Source organism: Acomys minous (genome assembly GCF_964271855.1).
Source record: "Acomys minous genome assembly, chromosome: 3".
Taxonomy (NCBI): domain Eukaryota; kingdom Metazoa; phylum Chordata; class Mammalia; order Rodentia; family Muridae; genus Acomys; species Acomys minous.
The window spans coordinates 73,358,670-73,383,088 of NC_140485.1; the positions used below are offsets into that span (position 1 = coordinate 73,358,670).

Here is a 24,419-nt window from a genome sequence, read left to right on the forward strand (position 1 = left end):
GGCAAGAGATGTGTAGGAAAAGCATGTGCTCGAGGATTCCAAGACAAGTGTGCCTGATGGGTTGGTGAGAAAAGAAGGAAGTCAGGATCCTGTCTTAGCATTGAAGGTCTAGAGCCAAGGTTTTAATAATGAAAATCCCACACTGTTCATTATTTGTGTGAACTTATCGGTCCAGTTAGCGGAGCATTTGGGGAAATGGGACTTCTCTGAATTCAGATGCTTCCAAAAGGACACAACTGTGAAAGGATGGAAGCCGTGATTCTTCCAAAGAGCAGTGATGACACGGGGGCAGAAAGCTAGTCACCCAGGGTCAGAACGTGGCAGCTTCCTAGCCGCCTCCTCCCCTTGACAGTCTGACATTTCCTCACCAGTCACACTCACTCTTTTAGTCCTGCTCATCAAGGAGCCCAGTGTGGTGTTGAGCATGCTGGCTGGTGTAGTCACTTCCGTCACTTTTTTTTTCAACTGACCAGAGATGTGCGGTGAGGGTTTAGTCACAATCCCAAGTCATTTATTTAGCATGGAAATGTATTAGGTAAGATGTCGTTTAGCAAATTCATCAATTTGCACTTTTTACTTAGCAGACTCACTTCATTAGTGCTTTATTGCTGGAATTGACTGTCGATTATGTGGTTAATTCATTTACTCAAGAAATATTTTTTTTTAATCTGGGCAAACTAATTCAAAGCGCATTGTTAACTCTTTACCAATTAAAGATTTTTGTCAGTGTCAACTCATGTCATTGGGAAAATTACACCGTTTACTTTCCTTGAAATATCAGCTGCTGGAAAAACTCTATGAATAAGTATACAGAGTGCAACTTAGAACCAATTGTAAGTTAGAAACTTTCACTAAATAGATCAGGAGAACTGGCAGAGCTAAGCAAAATCAACTAAAAGCTTTGCTCCTACCCCTTAGAAGAAATTACTATAATCAGAACACATATATTTCCTTAAAGTTTATGTTTTCATTGATATTGTATGTTTGGGCTCTCACAAAAATACTATGGGATGGTGTTAAGATCTCTGAGAGGCAGCCTCTAAGATGGCCCCAGTGATTCTTGCCACATAATCTTTATCAATGTATCATCTCCTTCCTGTGAGTGCAGGCTACACCTAGGGATGACTTCTAAAGCATAGACTATGACATGATAAAAATGGTGAGACATAATTAGATCATAGAAAGACTGTGAATCTCATCTTGGTTGTTCATACTCATGTGCTAATGGGAGCCATCCATGGTGTTGAGTTTCCTTGTAGAGAGATCTAGTCAGCAAGGAATGGTTTTTTTTTTCCTTGCTGTTTTTAATAATGCTAAAAATGTTGAGATGCCACAGAGACAACTGTTGAGAGGCTGGCTAACAAGAGCAATGCTTTCCTCATGCTCTACATACCATGAGAAGAAGCAACTGAGACTTTTTGAAACTGGCAAGCAGGCTTCAAGAACAGATCGCTACCATTTTTCTAAATGGTAATTGAATCAAACTTGCCTTGGTCTCCATAAAATGGTTACAACCATGATCCCCAAATATGACTGACTCCAATATAAAACTATTAACTCCGTGTCTCCTGGGTGTGGAGTCAAGAATCCATATCTAATATGCTCCCCAAGTGACTGCTAATCCTCATCAGGGTTTGGGATCTAGTCTGTAAAACAAGACAGACTGACATTTTAGTGATCGGCCATTATAATGGCAGCTGAGAACCTGCCAAACAGATCCTTGAGACAGATAGATACAGTGTTTGTTAGTTCTGACCATCAGTATTTGATTTTCCTCACACAAAACCATCCATCAACTTTTGGTGGTTTGAAGATATATTTGGTTGATGTTGAACAATATCCAAGCTAAACAGTCTGATTCATTTATTGAAAACATAAATGAAGCATTTTCTATTTTATTAGCAACACACTATGTAAACACACTTGTATTTGTTTCCTGGAAGTTCCCTGATGGACTGTCCTGTCCTTTGCTACTCAAAGTGTGGTCTGTAGCTAGCATCCTCAGCATCACTGAAGGGTAGCTAAAAATACATGTCCTTATGCCACATTCCAGATCTGCATAACCAGAGCCATTTTAAACTAGCTCAGGCATGTAGAGCCAAGGGAGCATTACTCTAATTTAATTTATTGGTAAAAACTAAGATACAGCTGGGTGCCATGGCACAAGGCCCCAGGGGAAGGCAGATCTGTATGAGTTCAAGGCCAGCCAGGACTTAAAAAAAAAAAAAGAGTCCAGAACAGCCAAGGCTACACAGAGAAACCCTGTCTTGGGGGGAAAAAAGAAAGAAAAAAGAAAGTGTAAAATACATGGAGGTAAGAGATATTAGATAATTCAGTAGCAAACCCAGGACGAAGACTGTTCTTTCTACTCCGTCACGTTGTGTTGCCTATGTGGTTAACTGCACCCCCAAACTCTACCTCCGTATCCAGGGTACAGTTTGAAGTGGACAGGAAAATTCTTTACCCTGGGCCTTGAGTGGCAAGCACATTTTAAGTAGCTGTTATACATTTACATTTTCTCTCCCAGGCAAGGTTAGTCATTTCATTTTCTCTTTCTTGCCTATCAATAAAAGGCAAAGTCACCTGTCAGACCGGAGATTGTAAAACTTGTCAAAATTGAAATTTTCTAGTTTAGCTAAGTACTACTCTGCAACTATTTTACATGCCTTTGTCTTATTACAATTTTGATGAATGAGGAAGAGAAAACAAGCCCCTTTCTTTAAAATGAAGTATTACTTAAAAGTTTTCTGCTTCCTCCTTCCTTCAGCATTAGAGTTTTGGAGGCTAGATCTCTCTCTCTCTCTCTCTCTCTCTCTCTCTCTCTCTCTCTCTCTCTCTAACACACACACACACACACACACACACACACACACACACACACACTGCTGAGCTGAGTCATCAGTGTGTGCACAGTAACATCAAAGAAAGAATAAGCAGGCTACCAAGATGAGACTTGATAGCCTATGACCATATAGTGGGGGAGGAGGTCCCCCTCAGTCTTAGACCTAGGGGAGGGGAATAGGGTGAAAGCGGGAGGGAGGGAGGGATGGGAGGATACAAGTGATGGGATAACAATTGAGCTGTAATCTGAATAAATTAATTAAATAATAAAAAATGGCTTAGCGACAAAAAAGAATTTAATATCACACACACACACACACACACACACACACACACACACACACACACACAAAGACCAATGAGAAACTTCAAATCCAAATCATGTCCAGCCCAACCTGGAGTCACACTGAAAGGGGCAATGTTTACTCTGAGAGAAGGATGTAGAATCTAGTGAAACTAAACCCTCTAGACGCTCATTTGGGAGAAGTATACACTTAGGTAAATGTGGCTTGTCCACCCCTTCACACTTGCCAGGACAAAAGGATCAGAGGCAGGAAGCATAAACAGGAGACCATTCCCTGCGGCGTTTATCAGCAAGTTAGAGACACAACTATGGAAGAACAAGATGTTGGCAGCAAACACAGATCACAGAAGTGCCCTGGTACACACCAGCCATGTGACATCTACCGTTACAGAGCCTACAGTCAGGTAAAGGACAAAGATATGAGATAGTTTCACTGTCAGTCCATCACCCTTACAATCCATGAAGATGACATATGTCCAAAGAGATGCACTGTAATTCGTGAACGTGATGTGATTGTCACGGTATTATGTAGGCACCTCAAATGGAAACAGACAGGGTTGTCTTTCTTGATATCATTATTCAGAAAAGAAAAAAAAGTAGATAATCATCACCTAGATTCTTCTTCTAATATTTTACTAGGCTTATTTTGTCATCTATCTCCCCGTCCATTAATCCATCTTGATTTTATTATGCATGTCAAAGAGAGTTTCAGACATCAGTACGTTTCCCCCTTTTTTTCTGATACTGAACTGTACATCACTCAGGCATCTATTTTTCCCTTTGAGGTAATTTTTATCGAAAATGGATTCTTCTCTCACACAACACATACCAGCTGCAGTGTCCCCTCCCTCCATCCCCCCTAACTCCCTCTCATCTCCTCTCTCCCCCATTTTCAGAAAAGAGCAGGCCTCCAAGAGGCAACAGCCAGACAAGACAAAAACAAGGTACAATAAGACAAGACAAAAGCCCTCACATCGAGGATGGATAAGCAACCCATTAGGACAAGAAGAATCACAAGAACAGGCAAAAGAGCCAGAGACATACCTGCTCCCACAGTTAGGAGTCTCACAAGAACACAAGCTAACAGACAAAATCACGCAGGTCCCCTGCTTGTCTTTTCAGACTGTATGAGCCTATGTGAGTCATGTTCGGTTGATTCAGTCAGCCTTGTTCTTCTTGGTCTCCTCCATCACCCCCTCTGGCTCCTACAGTCTTTTCTCTCTGCCTTCTGTGGGATTTCCTAATCTCCGAGGGGAGGAACCCAGTGGAGTCCTCCAATTTAGTCTCTCTGCACACAGTGTTTGCCTGTGGATCTCTGCATCTGCTCCTATCTGCTGCTGGAGGAAGCCTCTCTGGTGATGGACAAGGCAACAATCTGAGTATAGCAGAATATCATTAGGAATCATTTTACTGATTATTTTATTTTTTTCGCCACTCATTTTTGGTTTTATCCTAGCCTCTGGCCTATCCAGTTTCCGGTTCCTGACCATCCATCCAGGCAGTTTAGGGCATGGGTTCCCTCTCATAGCGTGGACCTCAAGTTAAACCAAGCATTGGTTGGCTATTCCCACCATTACTCCAGCACATTTTGCAGGCAGGATAGATCATGGGTGGAGGGTTTTGGCCTGGGTTGGTGTCCAGGTTTCTGTTTCCGTAGGCTACATCTCTTTACCTTCCTGCGCCAAAGAGATGTAGGGGTGAAGGGACCAAGCACACATCAGTTCAGCCTCTCTACATTCAATGAGCCGAGTGGAAGTTGGCCTCTGCAATGGGGACTTCTCTGCCAGCTTTCAGAAGGCAACCTTCTTTATTGTGTGTGTGTGTGTGTGTGTGTGTGTGTGTGTGTGTGTGTATGTGTGTATGTGTGTGTGTGTGTGTGTGTGTATGTGTGTGTGTGTGTGTGTGTGTGTGTGTGTGTGTGTGTGTGTGTAATATATAATTTCATCCCATGAGTTCAACATTTGGATATACCTGTACAATTCAAATCCCTAATATTATAAATTATCCCCAATTGTCCCCCATGCCTGTATACAGCCAAACCTTCCCAATTCTCTACAAACTGACAGGTTTTTTTCTAATGGCATTTAAGGCTGGTGGATCTGGACCCAGGGGAGTCTGCTCAAACTGCTGTATCAACCAAGGACATTGCATACAGTAAACCTAGACCTTCCTCATCAGATCTAGCCAATGGACAGTGCATTCTCCACAGTTGTGTGGAGAGTGGAGACTGACCCTGACATGAACTCTGGAGCCTCCTATTTGACCACTTCCTCTTGGTGGGGAGGCCTAGTGTCACTCAGAGGAAGGGTAAGCAGGCTTTCTGGATGAGACCTGATAGGCTGTGATCATAAGATGGTGGAGAAGGTCCCCTTCTGTCACAGGCCTTGGAGAAGGGAATAGGGTGAAAGAGGGAGGGAAGGGGGAATGGGAAGATACAAGTGAGGGGATAACAACTGAGATGTAATCTGAACAAATTATTTAAATAATTTTTTAAAATAATGGCATTCTTGCTATAACCACAGGTTTTTATGGTTTTTTTTTTTTCTTTTCGTATGTTTGTGTTTTTGTTTTTGTTTTGAGACAAGGTCTTGTTATGCAGCTCGGGCTGGCCTCAAATGTAACATTTCCTGCCTTAACTTTCCAAGAACATATTCCAGGCATGTACCTCATATCTCTTAGGAAATGACTTTTGAGCTGAGTCCCCAAAATAAGTAGTATTTATATCGCCTTTGTAGGTTGGGCAATTACCCATCCCAGCCATGGCATGAGACTAGCCCAAATGCTAGAAGTTGGTGAAAAAGACAAGATGACCACAGTCTAGTGAGCAAACGACAAAGATACAGGAAAGATGATAAGAGCTACCAGAGCTTTGAAAGCATAGTAAAGAGTGAAAACACTGGAATGTAGCTAGAAGTCAGAGGTTTACCAGCAAAAGTTTTGAACACAGATGACATGCCCCCTTTTGACTTCCACAATACAAACCATAACACAGACAAGCAAGAAGGTGTCTTTGGAATTGTGGAGGTGCTGTTTTCAGCCATTAGGAGGAACAGGTGGCAGATAGGACCCTGGCCGTGGAGAGAAAGGAACCCTCTCTGCCTCCTCTGTCATATTAACAGACAAAGTAGTTTTCTAGCCTTTTCTAACCATTTCTCTCATTGTGTCATAATTTTCAAGTACGTAGAATTGTCTGTGCAGATTGTCCAAGTTGTTAATAGTCAGTTACTTTTCTATTGTTATGCTAAGACACCATGAGCAAGGCAACAGAAGAAAGAGTTTATTGGGCCTACAGTTTCAGAGGGAGAGTCCATGACCATCATGACAGGGAGCATGGCGGCAAGCGGGCAGACAGGCAGGCATGGCACTGGAGAAGTAGCACAAATCTTGATCTGTAAAGCGTGCGACAGAGGGCACCAACTGAGACTGGCACTGACTTTTGTCATCTCAAATCCACCCCTAGTGACACACATCCTCCAACAAGGCCACACTCGTTAATCCTTCCCAAACAGTTCCATCAACTGGGGACCAAGCATTCTAATATATGAGCCTATGGGGTATGGTTCTCATCCAAACCCCACAGTCCTAGCCACCATAGGATCTCCTTTAAGAATAAGCAGCTCAGACTGTCCTAGAAGCAATGGTCTGGAACAAAGTAAGTAAGGCAACATGAATCTTCCGCTATATATTTTTTTTTAATGCTGGTGGTTGTTCTGTCAAAAACAGCAATGACATCAGGTCCCATCTGCCGTCCCTTGTGCCTGCAGCTTCAATCACTCCTTTTATCTATGACTCACTCCCTTCCTCATATAATCTCACTCTTTCTTTATACATAAATGCTTCCTAAACGCTACCCTCGAGTTGTCCCTCTGTGTTTGCAAAGATATCAAAACTGCAAATTACATGTCTTCATTACTTCTGCCTAGAGTAAATTACTGACCAAGGCGCAGTCCTCAGATTCCTTTGGAGATTTTACTTGCACTAGCATGTCACAACTACGCACTGATGTTACATAAATTCTCAGCGATATTCGGCTTCCTGAAGTCCGTCGATATCTTATACTCCTTTCTTTGAAACACTCCATTCTCCCCTGGAAAACCAGATACTCCCTACTAGCAAATATTTTTTTTTTTTTACCGTACTTCATCATTAGTTTGCACAGCATTTTCTAATGGTACTTCACTGTCTAGTTTGGAGTATTTTTTTTTGTAGGTGAAAGGTCAGCATTTCCCCAGGACCATTATTTTCTAACATAAATGACTCTGAAAGTAAAAATGAATAGAGCATGTACAAGAATGGAGCAGCAGACATATCTTACAAAAAAAAAGACTCTTCTTCCCATTGAGCTAAAGCATCTTAAAAGCCTACAATTATATCCCTTCCTTTTTGTGGTCCAACAATATGTTTGCAGGCTCCCATACCCACCCTTCAGCTTTCTCCTTTATGTCCCGGTTAGAGCAGTTAGTGGGTAAGACTACAGGATGCCCTTCACATGGCTCCTGGCTCACTCAACACTCTTCATTTTGGCTTCAATTACATTAAGTGTATAAACCCATGCTGCAGGACACTGGTATTAGCCCTTCTGCTATTTCCCACCGACTTTCATGAAATTGTGACAAAAGAGAAGCCAAAGTTTAAAAAAAATTTTTTTTTAACAGTGAAACTCGCTCATCAAATAAAATCCTCTCAGGAAGGCTATCTCCTAAAACATTTATAAATCCAGTTACATATGGTTGGAGCAGGAGTAGAAGATGACAGCGTGCGCGCGCGCACACACACACACACACACACACACACACACACACACACGCACACGTGCACAAAGCCCTTCCCAATGCCCCAATTTACTCTGATCCACAAAGGAAACTCTAAAATGGGTCTGCTTTCCCAGCCCCGTACCAGCTATTAGAACCCAAAGTCTACATACTGGTAATTGGCTACTTTCTTCAGACCAGATGAGTGAAACATCTCCCTTGGCTGTCTGTTCAGGAAAAAAGACAAAAAACTAAAAACCCCAGCTGATGATCACTTGCACCAGTCAAGACTGGTAGCCTTTAATCAGAAGCATACGGGTCACCAGAACACTGCTGTCAATTGAATGGCATCATCTCAGTTTGAAGATCGTATACCATATCCAGCCAACACTGTTGATGGGAGAGACGGGAACTCGTTTCTAACTGATGGCATCATGACATTTGAATCCATACTGTCTCTTCCTGGCCTTGTTCTCACAAGGACTAAGCTCTGCAGAATGGCTTCCTTGGCCCCGCTCACTCGCCAGCTAAGCATGTTCTACCAAATTAGCATTAGCTAACCAGTGTGTCTGGGGTTTTCCACAATCATTTTTATAAAAGGTTTGTTATTAATTTGCTATTTTCAAAGTTAAGCGACAGATTTTTCCTTTGCTTCCGCCTCTCTACTGTATCCTTAACTTCCCGTAACCCATTGCCTCCAGTTTTTACTTATTTTATGTACTTTCATTGACTTTGTATTTTTCAAATCTACCTCTGTCTCTGCTGTGTGTCTTGTATTGTTACAAGTTCCTACGTCTTTCTTTTCTCCCCTCACAAGTGCTGTGTGTGTATGTGTGTGTGTGTGTGTGTGTGTGTGTGTGTGTGTGTGTGTTGGCATGTACACTCAGGTGTATGGTGTGCAAACTGGTGTGTGTCTCTGTAGAGGCTGGAAGAGGTCCTCACCTGCTCTGCTTTATCATAGCCTCTGCCTTATTTCCTTTAGACAGAGTCGCCCACTGAACCGGATCCTGTAGAGGTTTTTTTTGGCCTAGGCTCGCTGCCAACAAGCCCTAGCTGTCTTCCTGCTCCTCTGTTCTTCCCAGGGATAGGATGCCAGCTGTGGATGGGATGCCAGCTTTTCACATGAGGTCTGGGTCCTCATGCTTGTGCGTCGAGCTTGTCTGAGCACCTCCCATCTTAAGCACATAAGTATTGGCCCCAGAGTCTCATGTGACAGAATTTGATCGAGGGGTTCCTTCCTGATCACTTTTATCCGTATTCTTCATTTTATATGCTGATATTGTTGACTTACCCACCACACACAACATGTCCAGAGAAATCATATACTCTAATGAACAGCACCAAGATTAAAACACTACACACTGATTGATTGTGCACTATGAAAGATAACAAAGTTTACATATTTTTATTTCTGTCTGTGAACTGGTTTTTTACTGATAAAACTAGACGTTTTAGTCATGAAGTTTTGCAGTACAGCTCTGTGTGATTTTTCTGTGTTTAACATGTCAGTTTTTTTTGGAACGCGACTTCCTTAGTTCTGGTTGGTTTTGTTTTGTTTGTTCCTATTTTGTGTTTTTCCTGGAGTTACAGCTTTTACTTGTTTTTCACCCACCCAAGCCTCTGGAGAAGCGGTAACTAGTGGAGCTTTGGGAGTGTTGTGTCAGAGAATGCTTTTCTGTAAGCCCACAAATAAAAAAGAACGTGTTTCAGTACGTGATCTTGGATTCATACCTTTTTCTCGTCAAGAATTTTATTTCACTGCCGTCTGGCATTTAAAAAAGTGGGCAAGAGAAGATAGAGTAGTGCTGTTTCTTTTATTTTAGCAGTTGTCAGGATTGGGTTTTGTTTTTTGTTTTTTGTTTTTTTTCAGCCAAGATATTTGTCTGAGTCTTTTTGTATCACTGATGTTTAAACAGACCAAGTATAGGTAGTTCTGATTTTGAATTTTATGTGGAAACTGTACTTGAAGATCTTGGTTTTGGCTTTTGGTTTGTGGTTTTGGTTTTTGGTTTTTGGGGCCAAGATCTGTGTTCATGTGGGTTTTGTTTTGTTTTGTTTTGTGTATTTGTTTGTTTTTTATTGTTCCTGTTCACTTATTCTGTTCTCTTCTCTATAACACGATTATCTGTTGTCTATATGTCTGTTTTCTTTTCTCTGAAAGTGCCTCTTTGTTTTTCTTACACAATATTTTCTTTCTTTCTAATAAAAACATTAAATTATGATTGTAACTAGACCTATGATACCTTAACAGTATGGCTGCCTAAATGGGACCTGAACAGTGACCACACCAATAGACACAGTGTTGTGGAAGAGGATGTCTCATGGGGCCCTGCCCTTGGACAAAGAGCTACAGGCAACTAAGAACTGCTGAGAGCTGGAGCAATATTCATCCCCAGGGATTAGCTCACAGCCTGTTATCCCACACCAGGTACCAGGCCTGAAACAATATCCCAACAAGCAGCAGTAAATGAACCAAACAGGTTGTATTTATACACTTAGACTTAGATAACAATAACAATTAGGGGGAAAGAGGCCATGACTTTGAAAGGGAGGGAGGGAGGGAGGGAGAGAGGGAGAGAGGAAGGGAGGGAGAGAGGAGGGTTCATGGAAGGAGTTGGAAGGAGAAAAGATGTGAAAGATGGTATTCTTATATTTTAATTATAAAGAATAAGGGACGTTTAAAATTTTTAAAAAAATAAAAAGAAAATTTAAATTTTAACTATTTTGTTTTACTCTTGGTAAATCTCTTCGTTATACATGGCAATGGCATTGAGTGGGATATTTCCACACATGCATGAGGCACGCACTGATCAAGCGTAACTGGTCTTTTCCATCCCACCTCCTACCACCACGATGGCCCAGCCTCTGGTTAGCGTCACTTTACATCCAGGCTGATGTCTTCCAGCGCCTACAGATGAGGGAAGCATTCGGTTCTGCTCTCTCTTTGCCTGGCTTATTCCACTGAACAAAAAGTCCTCCAGTTACAGGCATTCTGCTGTAAATGGTGGCATCCGTCTTTTTTAATTGGTTTTTTTCTTATTATTATTTAAAACAATTTTAACTTTTATTATAGTTTTATCATAGTCTTCATCTCCCCTGGTCCTTCCAGATCCTCTCTCCCTCCCTACCCATCCAACTTTAAGTTTTTTCTCAAAAATAAACAATAACAACAACAAAAATACAACAACAAACAACCCCCCCAAACTTAGAAAACAAAATAACCCCTCCCGAAATAAAACACCAAACTGTAACCAAACAAACAAACACACACACACACACATACCTGTGAAGCTCAATATTGACCAGCTGCTTATGAACATGAGACCTGCCCTGCAGTAGTTGATGTACCCTGTGTCACTCATTGGAGAAAACTAATCTTTTCTCTCTCAGCAGGTATATATCACAGGTTGGTTGTTAACCTTTACCCTAGTGGCTAGATTTTTCATTCATTTGTTTATTTATTTATTCACGCATTCATTTAAAAATATAAAAAATAAAATAAAATATAATAGGATAAAACAAAAATTATCACCATCAAAGTTGGAGAAGACCAAGCAACAGAAGGAAAAGAACCCAAGAGAAGGCAGAGGAATCAAAGACCCAGTTGTTTGTACATGCAGAAAACCCATAAAAACAGTAAACTTGAAGCCATGATATAAGCACAGAGGACCTGGTACAGAATGCTGCTGTGTCAGACTGTGTGAGTGCACGTGAGCTTTGCTCATGTTGATTTAGATTTGTTTGTTTGTTTGTTTGTTTGTTTGTTTTGGTGTCCCCCATCCTCTCTGGCTCTTACACTCTTTCTGCCTCCTCTTCCACAGGGCTCCCTGAGCTCTGAGGGGAGAGAGATTTCATGGAGACATCCCATTTGGGCCTGAGTGTTTTATGCTCTCTCACTCTCTGTGTAATGTCTGGTTGTGTGTCTCTATGTTTATTCCCATTTGCTCCTGGGGGAAGCTTTTCTGATAATGCCTGAACAGGGAATTAATATCCAAGTATAACAGAATACCATTAGGAGTCATTTTATCACTACATTTTTTAAGACCAGTATTATTTGGTTGTACCTCAGTTCCTGGGCTAACAAGCTTCAGGTTCTTGGTCACCAATTCAGTATAGGTTCCAACTCACGGGGTGAACCTTAAGTCCGATAAGTTATTGGTTGGTTGCTCCCACAGGTTTTGTGCCCCCATTGCCCTAGCATACCTGTCAGGCAGAACACCATTGTGCGTAAAGGTGCATTGTGGCTGGCTGGTGTTCATGTTTCTCTTTTGAAAACACACGAAGTACCTTCCTGTCCCAAAGACACTGGGCTGTAGGGGTGAAGGCTCTATGCAGGCGCTAGCTCAAACATGTTCAGCGAGTTGTGTAGGTGTTGTCTTCAGCAGTGGGGCCTTGCTGTCAGTTTGTGGAGAGCAACCTGTAGTCTTGACAACAGCCTGAGTTGTTTGGGAATTTCCCCTGGGACCCCTTTGGCCAACAGCTTCATTAGATGTGCTGGAACTGGACGTACTAGTACCCAGTCCTAGTACTGGAAGCTTCATCTGGTGACAAGATATAGGTAATTGGGACCCTGTCACTTTGTTTAGGTTTATTTTATACATGTGTATATTTTAGAAAGTTTCTATTATTTAGGTTTTTTTTCATACTTACCCTCAAACCCCCTTTAATCTTATGTGTCCATCCCCATATTCCCTCCCACAACCCCCTTCGCCCTCCTGAACCTCCCATTCCAAACTCGCTTCCATCATATCTACCTTTTCTATTTCCCTTCCCTAATGAGCTCTAACTATTCCTTCTAGTCCCTTACAAAACTAGCTGGAATTGAACATGTTCGATTTTTTTTTTAACTGTCTTATTAATCTTTCCTTTATATGTTCTTGAATTTGACTTTCTAAGATGTTCTTTTGCTTTCTGGGATATAAGCTAATATACCTAAACAGTAGAAGCCATGCCACATTGACTGCAATGAAAACTTAGTGAACCGTCTGACAGAACAGAAAAGCAAGCATGAGAACAGGTTCCAGGAGAGTTTGTAGGACCCAAGTCCTTCCAGCTCTCCACACAGCAGCTCTTCTCACGTTGGTGCTGCCCCAAGGCTGGCTCCCACCATGAACACATGACTGTTTTTAGAAGTTTTGCTCATCAAGCCCAGAGCTTGATGATGCCCAACAGCAGAGACAGGTAGCTAGGATAGCCCTCTCGGCCATAAGAAGGGCCTAAGACTTTCTTCCTACTTCACTGACTGGGCGGGGCTGACAAAGGGAATCAGAACACCTCAGTTGACGTAAAGAAATTGGGATGTTCTCACGTCTTGGAATAAGTTCCTGAGCTCTAGCAAGACTGACTGCTATTCTTCTCAATATTGTGGGTTTTTGAAAAAAAAAATACAGAACGTCATTTTTCTTACCCGCTAGCTAACATGGTATATTTTTCATGAGGTTACATTTCTGTCTTATTTATGTTTGTTTACTTTTAAAGAAAGAGGAGTTTCTCTGGTGTTTGTCAATAAATGCAGCAAGTGGCCTGCCATTGTCCTTCACTGGTGACCTCAGGGCTCCTTCTCTTGTGAGCTAAACAGGAGTGATGGTCATTTGCTGCCCCATGCCTGGGCATGCATCTTCGCCTGTCACAAGAGCAGAAGTGCAGTACATGTCTCCCATCAAAGACGACACTTGGCTTCTCATCAGAAAAAGCAAGTCAGGATCAGCATCTTGGATACAAAGTTCTTTGTTTGGCCTTTGTCCTTTGTCCAAGAATCCAGAGGAGGGGTGTGGGAAGGAGAAAATGCCAGGGGACTTCCTACTTCTCATATTTGGTTGTGTCTGTCTTTGGTTTCTCTGAGCCTGGAAAGAAAGTAGAAGAAGTTAAGATGCTTCTTTTCTATTCTTAGGACCAGTGAATATTTTTTTTTTACCTTGGGGAACAAAGTCTTTTAGTATCAGATGTCCATTATGTCTTGTTCATTTCAGCGCAGCGGGTAACATTCTGCATCCTGTTTAGTTTTATATGACTAATCCTATATCCATTCAGTCAAGTACATGAAACCAAGAAAAGATACGTCAGTCCCCCATTACACTGAGTGATAGCAGGTTGTTAACTTGGTATAAGATGGGCGTGTGAACCACCCGCCCCTCCCTCAGGGGTCAAAAATCTCATGCACCTATTCTAATACGAGTCTAGAACTATATATGTGTTGGTTTTTTTTTTTTCAAGACAGGGTTTCTCTTTGTAGCTCTAGCTGACCTGGACTCACTTTGTAGCCCAGGCTGGCCTTGAACTCACAGAGATCCACCTGCCTCTGCCTCCTGAGTGTTGGGATTAAAAGCGTGCACCACCACTACCACCTGAAAAGAACACATTTTTTAATATAATGACTTGTAACCACAAGCCAACTGCTTCATCTTCTGTTTTACCAAAGAAACCACAATTGCTTTCAACTCAAGGGCGTGCGGAGGCAGGGACAGAACTGCCTTGCTGAAATTGCAAAGATTTTTTTTATACAATCGTAGAGATTCTAAAGAAATGTGACAATTTACGTTTTTATCTGTATGCACATGATAGTGCTGTAATTCACATATACTTCTCCCAAACTCTGGCACTTAGGTTGGTTGACAGACTTCGATTTCAGGTTTTAGTATGAGTTTATCCTGCAGTGTACTTGTGTTTGGTGAGAGAAGGGAAGGAAGAAAGCCACCTTCTGCTGACCAGGTGTCACCTGGAGACTTCCTACAGTGGAATCCCATTTTACCTTTGCCACCATCAGAGATGATGGTGGTGGTATGTAATCGTGGCCATCACCATCACCAATTAAAAACAAAAATTTTAAGCTCACTACAAGTTATTTGAGATCTCATAGCTATAAAGTTATGAATTTCCTATTTGAATCCAAGTTTTTTTTCAGACCCTGTGATGTGACTCTGCTGCCTGCTGTTGTTTCAGATCCTGCCATACGAGTTCTGACACATCCCCGCCCTATCTACGTGACTGAAGCTCCTCCTCCTCCTTTCTCTCTCTGTCTCTGACTCTCTTTGTGTGTCTCTGTCTCTTTGTGTGTGTCTGTCTCTCTCTGTCTCTCTCTCTCTCTTGCTCGCTCGCTCTCTCTCCCCTCTCACACCCTGTGCTCCCAACAAGCAGTCTAGATATTTACCATGCAAAGTGTGTGTTTTCCGATCCTAAATGGCACAGGGATTTGAAAGGAGTTTTGATAGATGAAATAAGAAACTGATGGTGGGATCAGACATTACAGGAATTTGGTTGACTGGTTCAGAAGTTGTTGCCTTGACTCTGTGAAGACTTTTGGTTAAAAAAAAAAGAGTCTATTTAAAGAGAACCATAAAAGCAGAAAAGGGGCATTTGGGGTACTGATAATGTGCTCCTGCCAGAAGAACTGGACCGAGACAGTGGCCGTGCGAATGGAAGAGAGCAGAAAAAAGCCAAGGAAGGAAGAAAAGCTACTCTGCTGCATTGGTCTATTTTCCATTGCTACATCAAAATTTCTGAGGCTAGGTATTTTATAAAGCAAAAAAAAAAATTCATTTAGCTCAGTTTTAGATGCTGAAAATCTCCTCTGCTTTCTGCCGAGGGTCCCTTTCGACCCCTTGACTATTTTTCAGCATGACAGAAGGCATCATGGGAGAAACATATGCACATGGTGAGAAAGGAAGCCAGCGAATGGGTACAGGTCAGCCTTGCTCTTCATAACAACCTTCTGTAGTGTTGACGTCACCAGGAGACTTCATCTCCTCTCACTTTTGCCACATTGAGGACCATGTTTCCAACATGTGAACTTTGTGTGTGTGGGGGGGGATCTCTTTCAAACCCTGTTAAACTGCAACTGATGCCCCCAAAGATGACCTGGATTCCTTCTCCATTGTGTGAATTCCTGTGTGCCAGTGGAACATTGTACATATCATTAAAACGCCTTTTGTTCTTTCCCTAGGTTATAGGGATTGGCCTGGGCAGTTCTCACACATTCTGTCTTCGACTCCTCACATCTCTCTTTTTGCTGTGTGAAGAACAATTGGAGAAACTGAGGCTCAGAAAATCGGTCACTTGGGCCAAGGTCACACGAATGTGATTGGTCAGTCTGTGACCCCAGCCCTGTCTTGTCAGGACCCAACCTCAGCCTCTTTCAGGCTGCAGACTCTAGCCACTTCTGAAATGGCTCTGCAGACACTTTAACCAAGGCTAAAATGTAACAAATCCCACACAACCGTGATTTTATATGTTACTATCATTCATAATGAAGCAATATCTAGAAAATGATTAACTGCTGTCCAAACGCAGCTACTTACTACTTAAGGCCATTGGAATTACAAGTGTATGCCTTCTGCCACATTATCCACATTTCAAGCTTTCCGTAGCCACAGGGTGGCAAGTGGCTGCGAAGCTGAATGGTGAAGCCGTAGAAACCGTCCTGTCATGTGCAGAGTTTTATTGCAGAATGCTTGGGCTAGAGCTGTCTTACACAAGACGAAAATCTCTTTATTTAGGGTCCACTCAAGCTCTAAATAATCTCTCTTTAGGATTTCACCTGGCTCTAGATAAGTCTGTGTGTACCTGCATTGTCCGACACAATAGCCATTAGCCATTAGTCACCAGTGTCTACTGAGCCCTGGAAATATGACTGGTCTGACTGAAGTACTCCAGAAGTGTGAGGTACACCCTAGATTTCATGGCTTTTGTATCAATAAAGAATGTAAGAGACAACATTAATAATTTTACACTGAGCATATGTTGAAATATTACTTTGGATGTGTTGGGTTAAAAAAACATACTGTTGAAATTAATGGCCTGTGTTCTTTAAAAAAAAAAAACTTTTCAAATGTTGTACAAGACCAATTTCAATTATATCCATGGCTTGCATAGTATTTCCTCCAGACAGTCTGTTGCAGATCTCTTCACCCGTCTATGTGACTCCAAAGTACAATTCTTTTCTCTGAATTTCTCTAGATCTTTGCTGCCCAGTAGGTACCCATATGCCACATGTGGGCAACAATTCTCTTTATGCACATAAGTGAATATGTGCCTATGTGTCTGCTAGTGTGTGTGTGTGTGTGTGTGTGTGTGTGAGAGAGAGAGAGAGAGAGAGAGAGAGAGAGAGAGAGAGAGAGAGACAGAGACAGAGACAGAGACAGAGACAGAGAGAGACAGAGACAGATTAAGAGAGAGAAAGAGAGACAGACAGAGAGAGAGAGACGAGGGGTGCCATGTAAGAGGCCAACAGTAGACAGACACGACATATCTTACTCTGTCATTTCCACAACACCCTTTAAGACAGGATTTCTCATTGAACCTGGAGGTTGCTTACGTAGCTCCACCCAGCCAGCACTCCTCAGCCATCTCTGCCCCACAGCCCTGGGATTCTATGTGATTGGCACCTTGCCTGGCCTTTTCAACACGGATTCTAGGGGGCCAAACTCAGGACCTCTGCCCCTTTCGCAAGCACTTCACTGACTAAGCCATTTCTTGAGCTCCCGCATGTGGGTACTTCCAGTGAAACAAAGCAAAATTTAAAATGTAGACCCTCTGTCACATTAGCCACGGTTCTGTCGCTCAGCGGCCACATGTAGTTAATGGCTACCATATTGCAAGGCACAGATGGAACATGTTTCCATTGTCACAGAAAGGTCTATCAGGCAGTACCAATGTAGATTGAACACAGAGATATCAAGAGGCGCAGAGGTGAGTTATGAAAGATGCAGCAGGTTTCCATGGCACCTAACCCTGTAGCACATAGTCTTCTGTCTCCTAGGCTCCTGTCACTGCTTTGCCTTGTTAGAGCTGTTTATATACAATTTATCTCTTCACCGGTCTTCCTCCAGGGGCTTGTGGTGTGCTTATCTCCACTACCACACAGAGTTCCACCCCCACTCCCTCCTATGTGTAGGCTAGCGAGGTGCTTTGCACAAGACAGGCACCTAGGAAGTATTTGTGAAGCAGTTGAAGTGACAACGTCAACCAAATGATTGGAACAATATGACTGAAACTACAAGGCGATCTGGGAGACTGGTAGCAGAATATACCAGATAGGGGGCTAGAGGGATCCTATAGAGAAAAAAAAGAGTAGTTAGCAGAATGACAGACAGAGGAAATCAGAGAGACGGGTAACTGTTGACCCAAAGTCTTCTCAGTGTGACTGCCACCTTTGAACCCCTGGTACAAGCTCCCAGCATACAGCGATAGAGTTCCCACAGCCCCGGGCAGTAGCTACATAACAAGTGCAAAAGAGCACTGCCTCTGCCTCTATTGCCTGCCCTTGGGTCCCTTTCCCCTAACTGGGCTGTCAGGTCTCGCCTCAATAGTGGAAGATGTGCCTATTCCTAGTGAGGAGAAAGGAAGAGGGAATGAAGGGAGGGGAAGGGAGGAGAGGATGGAGGGAAAGCTGCAATTAGGGATGTAAAGTAAATAAACAAATTAATTAATGAAAAGGAGGAAGTACAGAAGAAACCCCAAATATTATTACATGATGCATAAACATGCAAGACCTATAAATGGGAAGTATGAAAATGAAGGGTCTGATGAGGAAGGAGAATGAAAAATGGCCTCTCCCTGGGCCAGCTGGTTTGAGTTACATTTTATGGGCAGTGTGTGAATTCCGGCGCCCTTGTTGAATTTGCGGCAGACTCGCACATTAGTTTTAAGGCTCCCTCTCGAATAGGAACATCATAACGCTTTTTAATTGGTGCTGATAAAAAACGTAGCATTACTTGTAGGTTCCTGAGAGAAGTGAGTTGTGAAATTGGGTTTTCATTAAACCTAATGACGGAAAATTAAGCATAGTGCGTCTGGCGAAATGGGGTGTGATACAAGGCATCACTTCTGCATTATCGAAGGTTAATAAGGGAATAGGTGAGGTAAGATACATTGGAAAAGGGAGTCCAACTAGTTGAATTAATAAACCTTGAAAATCCCTCGGTTCCAAGTCCTCGTGGCATCATTAGCGCGGGCATCGGCATTATCACAAATGCTACAGCGATACATGTTGTTACATTCCGAATGCATTTATTTTCCCTTCCACTGTTGGTTTTGCTTACGCCAAGTTTACAGTCCATCTAGCGATGTGTTTAGGGGGGAAACATCCATATTGACAGCCCTTTCAGCTTAGAAACTTTTGGTGTCTCCTGAAAATTTGCCACGTGCCAACTCCTAGGAAGCTTGCCTCTGCCAGGCAGTTGGTCTCGCATGCAGCCTGCACCGTGCGTCCTTCAGTAAAGCCAGGGACAGGGCATATATTATTCTCAATGAAGCCAGGAAAATTGTTTTTAGCATCTCACTCCAGTCCTTCTTCCCTGTGTTTGAACTTGTATCCTCGATGTCCTTCTATTGGATGTTTGGGGTCATTACCAAAGGCTAGCTCTGACTTATCTACTCACTGCATAGAGCAGACAATGCTGAAACCATGAGAGACGCACAGATATCTCACCTACTCGTGAGGTATGACTCAGTCTGAAGCTCAGGCTAATCAAAGCTATAGCTCATTCTTCTATGGAGATGACAACAGGTGGGGTCAGACAGAAAGCTGGAGGGTGAAGAATGTGTCCCTGACTCATCCATGACATAGATGAACAGAGGAGATGGTAACTAAGACTCTTGTTGTCCTTCAACTGAGACATTTCCCCCAGACACTGTGCTTTGGATACTAAAGCCAAGCTAAAGTGGGGTTAGCCCAGTGTGGCCAGTTGGTCATCCTGTGGGCCAGACAGGTCTCTCTGGTACTGTGTCTTGTGAGGAACTGATTTTGATGTTATCACAAAGGAGTGGATTGTGCTTTCCCGTAGAGTCTGTTTGACGGATTATTGTGACAGGGGAGACAAACGAGCTGAAGGCAACATGGCTTTTAAAAAGATCAGTTACAGAAAACTCTGGAATATGTACTGAGCCTCTTGGGGGGGTGAACACGGCACAGGCTTCATGGATATCTGCATGGGAGTCTTAGTGTTTGAAAACATCTGGATATACACATCAACAGCCACATCTGGCAGGTCTTCTCTCTCACATAGTACAAACAGAATGGCTTCAGGGCAGAGACTGTCAGAATATTGGAGAGGATATAAACATGCCAAGCCTGCCTGGTTCTGGGAAAGAGAAATGGTTTCCAGAGAGACCAAAAAATGGAAAGTACTTGAAGCAGTTCAATATGTAGAGAGATTTTTATGAAGGAGAAGTCTAACTTTTTTTTTTAAAGATAGGGAAGGTCTCATATAATCAAGGCTGGCTTCAAACTTGCTATTTAGTTGAGGGGGACTGAACTTTGGTTCTTCCTGTTTGCTCATTTTGGATCTCTAGGATAACACGTACATGCAAACCAAGCATTATTCTGTTCTGGGGACCAAATTTAGGGCTTTGCACATGCTAGGTGGACATTGCCAACTGAGTGATACCCCTCTGCCATATCAAGGGGTGTGGTGTGGGATGCCCATGAGAGTCGTGGCTGATGAGAGTGAAGGAAGAAGTTTAGAGGAATCTGCAAGTTGGGGTCAGGGGCATTTCAAGGTCAATAGTTGTAAGGGGGGACATAGGTGATCGAAAGAAAGTGGCCTCTGTTACAGAGCCCATTTCTATAGTGAGCAGCTGGAGGGTTGGAGTCCCTGCTACCTACTGGGAGTCCAAGACTAGCTATACTTCCTGCCAGTGTACAACCCACAGGGAAGAAACTAGGAGATAAATCAGACTGCAGGCATCCAGGCCCAGAAGCAATCAGATGGATCTTCTGGCCAGGACCCTGAGACTCCTCCTCTACAGACAAGCAACTGAGACTATATGCAGGCCTGTGGTTTCCCAAACAAGAATGTACCCCCAGATTTCTAGCCTAGCTTCTTCCTAGTTCTGGGACTGGCTGGTATCGACCAAGGCATACAACAAGCTAAGAACTGACAAGGGATAGTCACTAAACTGTCGCTTTGTCTTCACACAATCAATAATGAGCCCTTGAAGCTGCAATGAACCAAGGATCGTTGCATGCATTGCTTCATTATTTCTCCCATTCAAACCTGTGCACATAGCCAAGCCAGGGAAGCAATGTCCTTTGTCTTTCTGTAATTTCCTGACCTGTGGATTACACAGTTCCCTCTGCCCTCCGTGGGCCATGCTGGGGGTGAGGGATGGGGGGGGGGGTACAAAGAACAAAGCTCCCAAAGTGATGGTTTGTGCTGCTTCTTTTTCTTTGAAGCAGATGGCAGCCGTGGCGAGCTGTCCCAGCCCACCCTCACCATACAGACTCACCCTTACCGGACCTGTGACCCTGTGGAGATGAGCTACCCCAGGGACCAGTTCCAGCCTGCCATCCGGGTGGCAGACCTGCTTCAGCACATCACCCAGATGAAACGAGGCCAGGGCTACGGGTTCAAGGAGGAATACGAGGTAAGAGACGGTGAGAGGCTTCCCCGGTAGCTCATGGGTACACTTGGAAAGCTAAAGCCTCGCCTTTGACCTTGAGCAACAGTAATGCCTGAGTGTGTGGTGGAAACACCCAACTAGGCCCACTTAATCAGGGCTTACATTTTTCACTAGAACCTACACTTTAAATTTAAGAAATATCATGCTCTAAAATCCTACATTTTAGAGTCAAACTTTTCTTCACTATGAAGGTAGAATGGCTCATGCCTGCTTCCCACATGGTGCAGAAAAGCCAGCAGATCTCCCCTGTCAACAGTGTCTGGCATGGCCCTGTTTCCTGCCCACTTCTTGCCCAGTGTTGATGCTTCTGTGCTGTTCCCATGCTACACCAAGGCTGGGTAGTGCAGTACCTGTTGTGCCATCTCTCTGTACCTCTTCCTCCCTCCTGCATTGGTTATTCCTTTCCTCCCACAATCCCCTCACTCCCAGCATCTCTAGTATGAGAGATATAAACAAGTGTCATAGTTTTTCAGGAGCTACGTGGGGAGCAGACAACCACAGCAAAGTATGGAAAGTGCCTGAGTCCAACAGTATAGCCCTGTAGCTTCCTAACCATGCAGCACGCTAGCAAAGCCCTCTTGAGGGTCTAGTGCTGGCCTCTCCTCTACCTTGAGTCTTCATTAGTGTCTTCCAGCACCACTCCCATCATGGCTCCAATCTCTCTTGCTGCTGTCATTGTCTAAGTCCTTTCGTTTCAAATCTTACCTACTAGATCTCACCTTTTGTGAAAGAAAATACAAAAGAAAAAATCCACTAGGACATTTTCCTAGACCAAAGAGCAGCTCACCCCGCCCCACCTCCCACAAAAGTGGCGGTTCTCTTAATGACAGTGCGGTCCGGCTGCAGCATCTTCCTTTGCTTCTCTATCCTTTCTATCTCCCTCTCTTCTTTCCCCAAACATCCCTTCAGCATCTTCTATGTGCCATGTGCTAAAGGATACCCAGTGGGTTTTCCTCCCTTCCTTTCCTGCCTTCCTTCTCTCTTTCCCTTCCTTCTGTCACATGTAACAATGGTCCAGATATGTTCTGTTGAATTCCACTGTGTGCAGTGCAGGCTCTTTGGCTCACTATATCATCACTAGAACATACTTACTGAGTAGGTTTTCTTCTTTTTTTTTTTTTTCCTTAGTTGGTTGGTTGGTTGGTGCTTGATTGTTTGTTTGTTTGTTTTGAGGCAAGATTTCTCTGTTTAACCTTTGCTGTCCTGAACTTGCTCCGTAGAGCAGGCTGGCCTCAAACTCACCTGGATCCACCTGCCTCTGCCTCCCTGTGTGCTGAGATTACAGGCATACGCCACTATGCCCAGCAGAGTAGTATTTCTGATGCCATGGGAGGACATGAAATCATGCTAAATGTGGGATCCAGATAGCTGGGTTTCAATGCGGTAAGCTGTGTGATCCTGGCATATCACTTTGCTAGCTCAGTTTTCAGATTCATCATTAGCTGAAGAATGTGCCCTAAGACCTATATGCTCCTAAAACTTTATAGGAGTATAAAATAGTGGAGAGAGCCATGTTTGATATACTTTCAGAACAAAAACATTCATGCCAATGGATGTAATCACCAGCTCAGAAGAACCAGTAGTTAATTTCAGGTTTAGTCTAAGCCAAATACCATTTTTTGTGTATACTAAGTCTATTACAAGAGCCTTGTAGATTCACAATCTCATTGTTCTTTTTTGAAAAAATTAGGACACAAGTTGATAAAGGAAAATGCATTTGTTTACAGTTTTCACAAACCAGTGAAAAACAGACTCTTGGTCGAGGCCCGATTTCAGCAGCATTGTTGCCTTTTTTATAGAAAAGATGAAATGAAATCCAAGAGGTACGAAATGTTAATTTAAGTTTCTAGAACTACGTGACATGTCTTCCCAAGAGGCAATATCCTCCTCTGATTCACACCAAGGCTGACCCAGCCTTTCCCTTCCCCAAGCCTGGGACTCACTGGGGCCCACCATTTCACAAGTCTGATAGGAAACGGAGGGTACATGTCTTTCTTTCCAATATTGCCTCTCCTGCCTGGATAGTTAGAAGACTGCCAATTTTGGAAGGATAATGGGACAAGGTGGTAAAGCTCCCATCACATCTGAGTCAGATCTCCTGAAAGGATGAATTGGTCCCAAGCCTTGTGTGTGTGCTGATGCACGTGGATGCAGATCTGTTTGTTGAGCAAATACCTCAGCACAGGGTGTGTTGTTTGTAAAGGCATGTGCAATATTATTGTAGTCTGATGATCCCTTGGTCATTATAATTTGCCTTGAAGTTCCACATAGCAAAAAGGTACATGAATGGTCAAAGACTAAAATACTGTTGTTCTATGAACTTTGAATCTAAAATTCAAGAACAGAATAAAGATGCAATTGACCGTTTTGATACATTTCTTTTCAGTCTGTTTCTTCTCAAGCATCTATTCCTGTATGTTCAGTTGCTGTTTGTTGTTGTCAGGATGGTGGCTTTGTTTTTATTTTTATTTTTATCTTTTCTTTATTCTTGTCAGCATCTCCCAAGCTTTCTAGCATGGATATAAACTTACTTTACAGGAAAAAAATATGTGTTATTCCATCATTTGGTCCTCAAATACAAATCTCCCCAATGAGGCCAGCCTTACCCAGTTAGTTCACATTGTATTCATGGGTGACTAGTGTGACGTGCTTCCGGTTAATAGCATTGTATGATTAACCAGAAGCTAGTTAGAAGGCACTGCACATTGCAGTAGTCTACTTCGTAAGATGGAGTAGTCCACTTTCTTAGAAAAATGACTGTGCTTTTCTTTTTATCAGAACGGCTCCTATGATTTCTAGAATCTTCATCTTATATACAAATTACAGATCTGCTTCAAGACTCAGTGTAGACATAAAGCCCTGAGCCTCCAGGTTTGCTCTTGTACATCTGCTGTATGATGTCCTTGCCTGTTACCTCCCGGTACTGCTCTGCCTTTGTTTTTTGTTTTTTGTTTTTTCATACCAATGTGTGGATTTGACAGGTTGACATCTAAGGGACCATCAGCGTTAGCAAGCTGCACCTTGCAAAATCCGACTCAGCTGTACAGTGTCTCCCAGATTTGTTCAGTAAATATTTATTATTTACTATTACCCAGCAGTCTTTTAGGCATTTGGGATACAACAGG

General features: G+C 42.9%; 1 protein-coding gene across 16 annotated transcripts in view; it reads left to right on the top strand.

Annotated features, from left to right (window-relative positions):
- Positions 1 to 24,419, top strand: part of PTPRT (protein tyrosine phosphatase receptor type T) — a 1,106,784-nt gene that overhangs the window by 1,002,631 nt on the left and 79,734 nt on the right. For 10 of the 16 annotated variants that reach the window (XM_084776217.1, XM_084776209.1, XM_084776208.1 and 7 more), the window contains one exon: positions 21,068 to 21,258. In XM_084776217.1, the coding sequence (XP_084632343.1) occupies positions 21,068 to 21,258 (191 nt within the window). The remainder of the gene's footprint in view (positions 1 to 21,067; positions 21,259 to 24,419) is intronic. The other 6 variants (XM_084776218.1, XM_084776215.1, XM_084776216.1 and 3 more) reach the window with 1 other exon arrangement.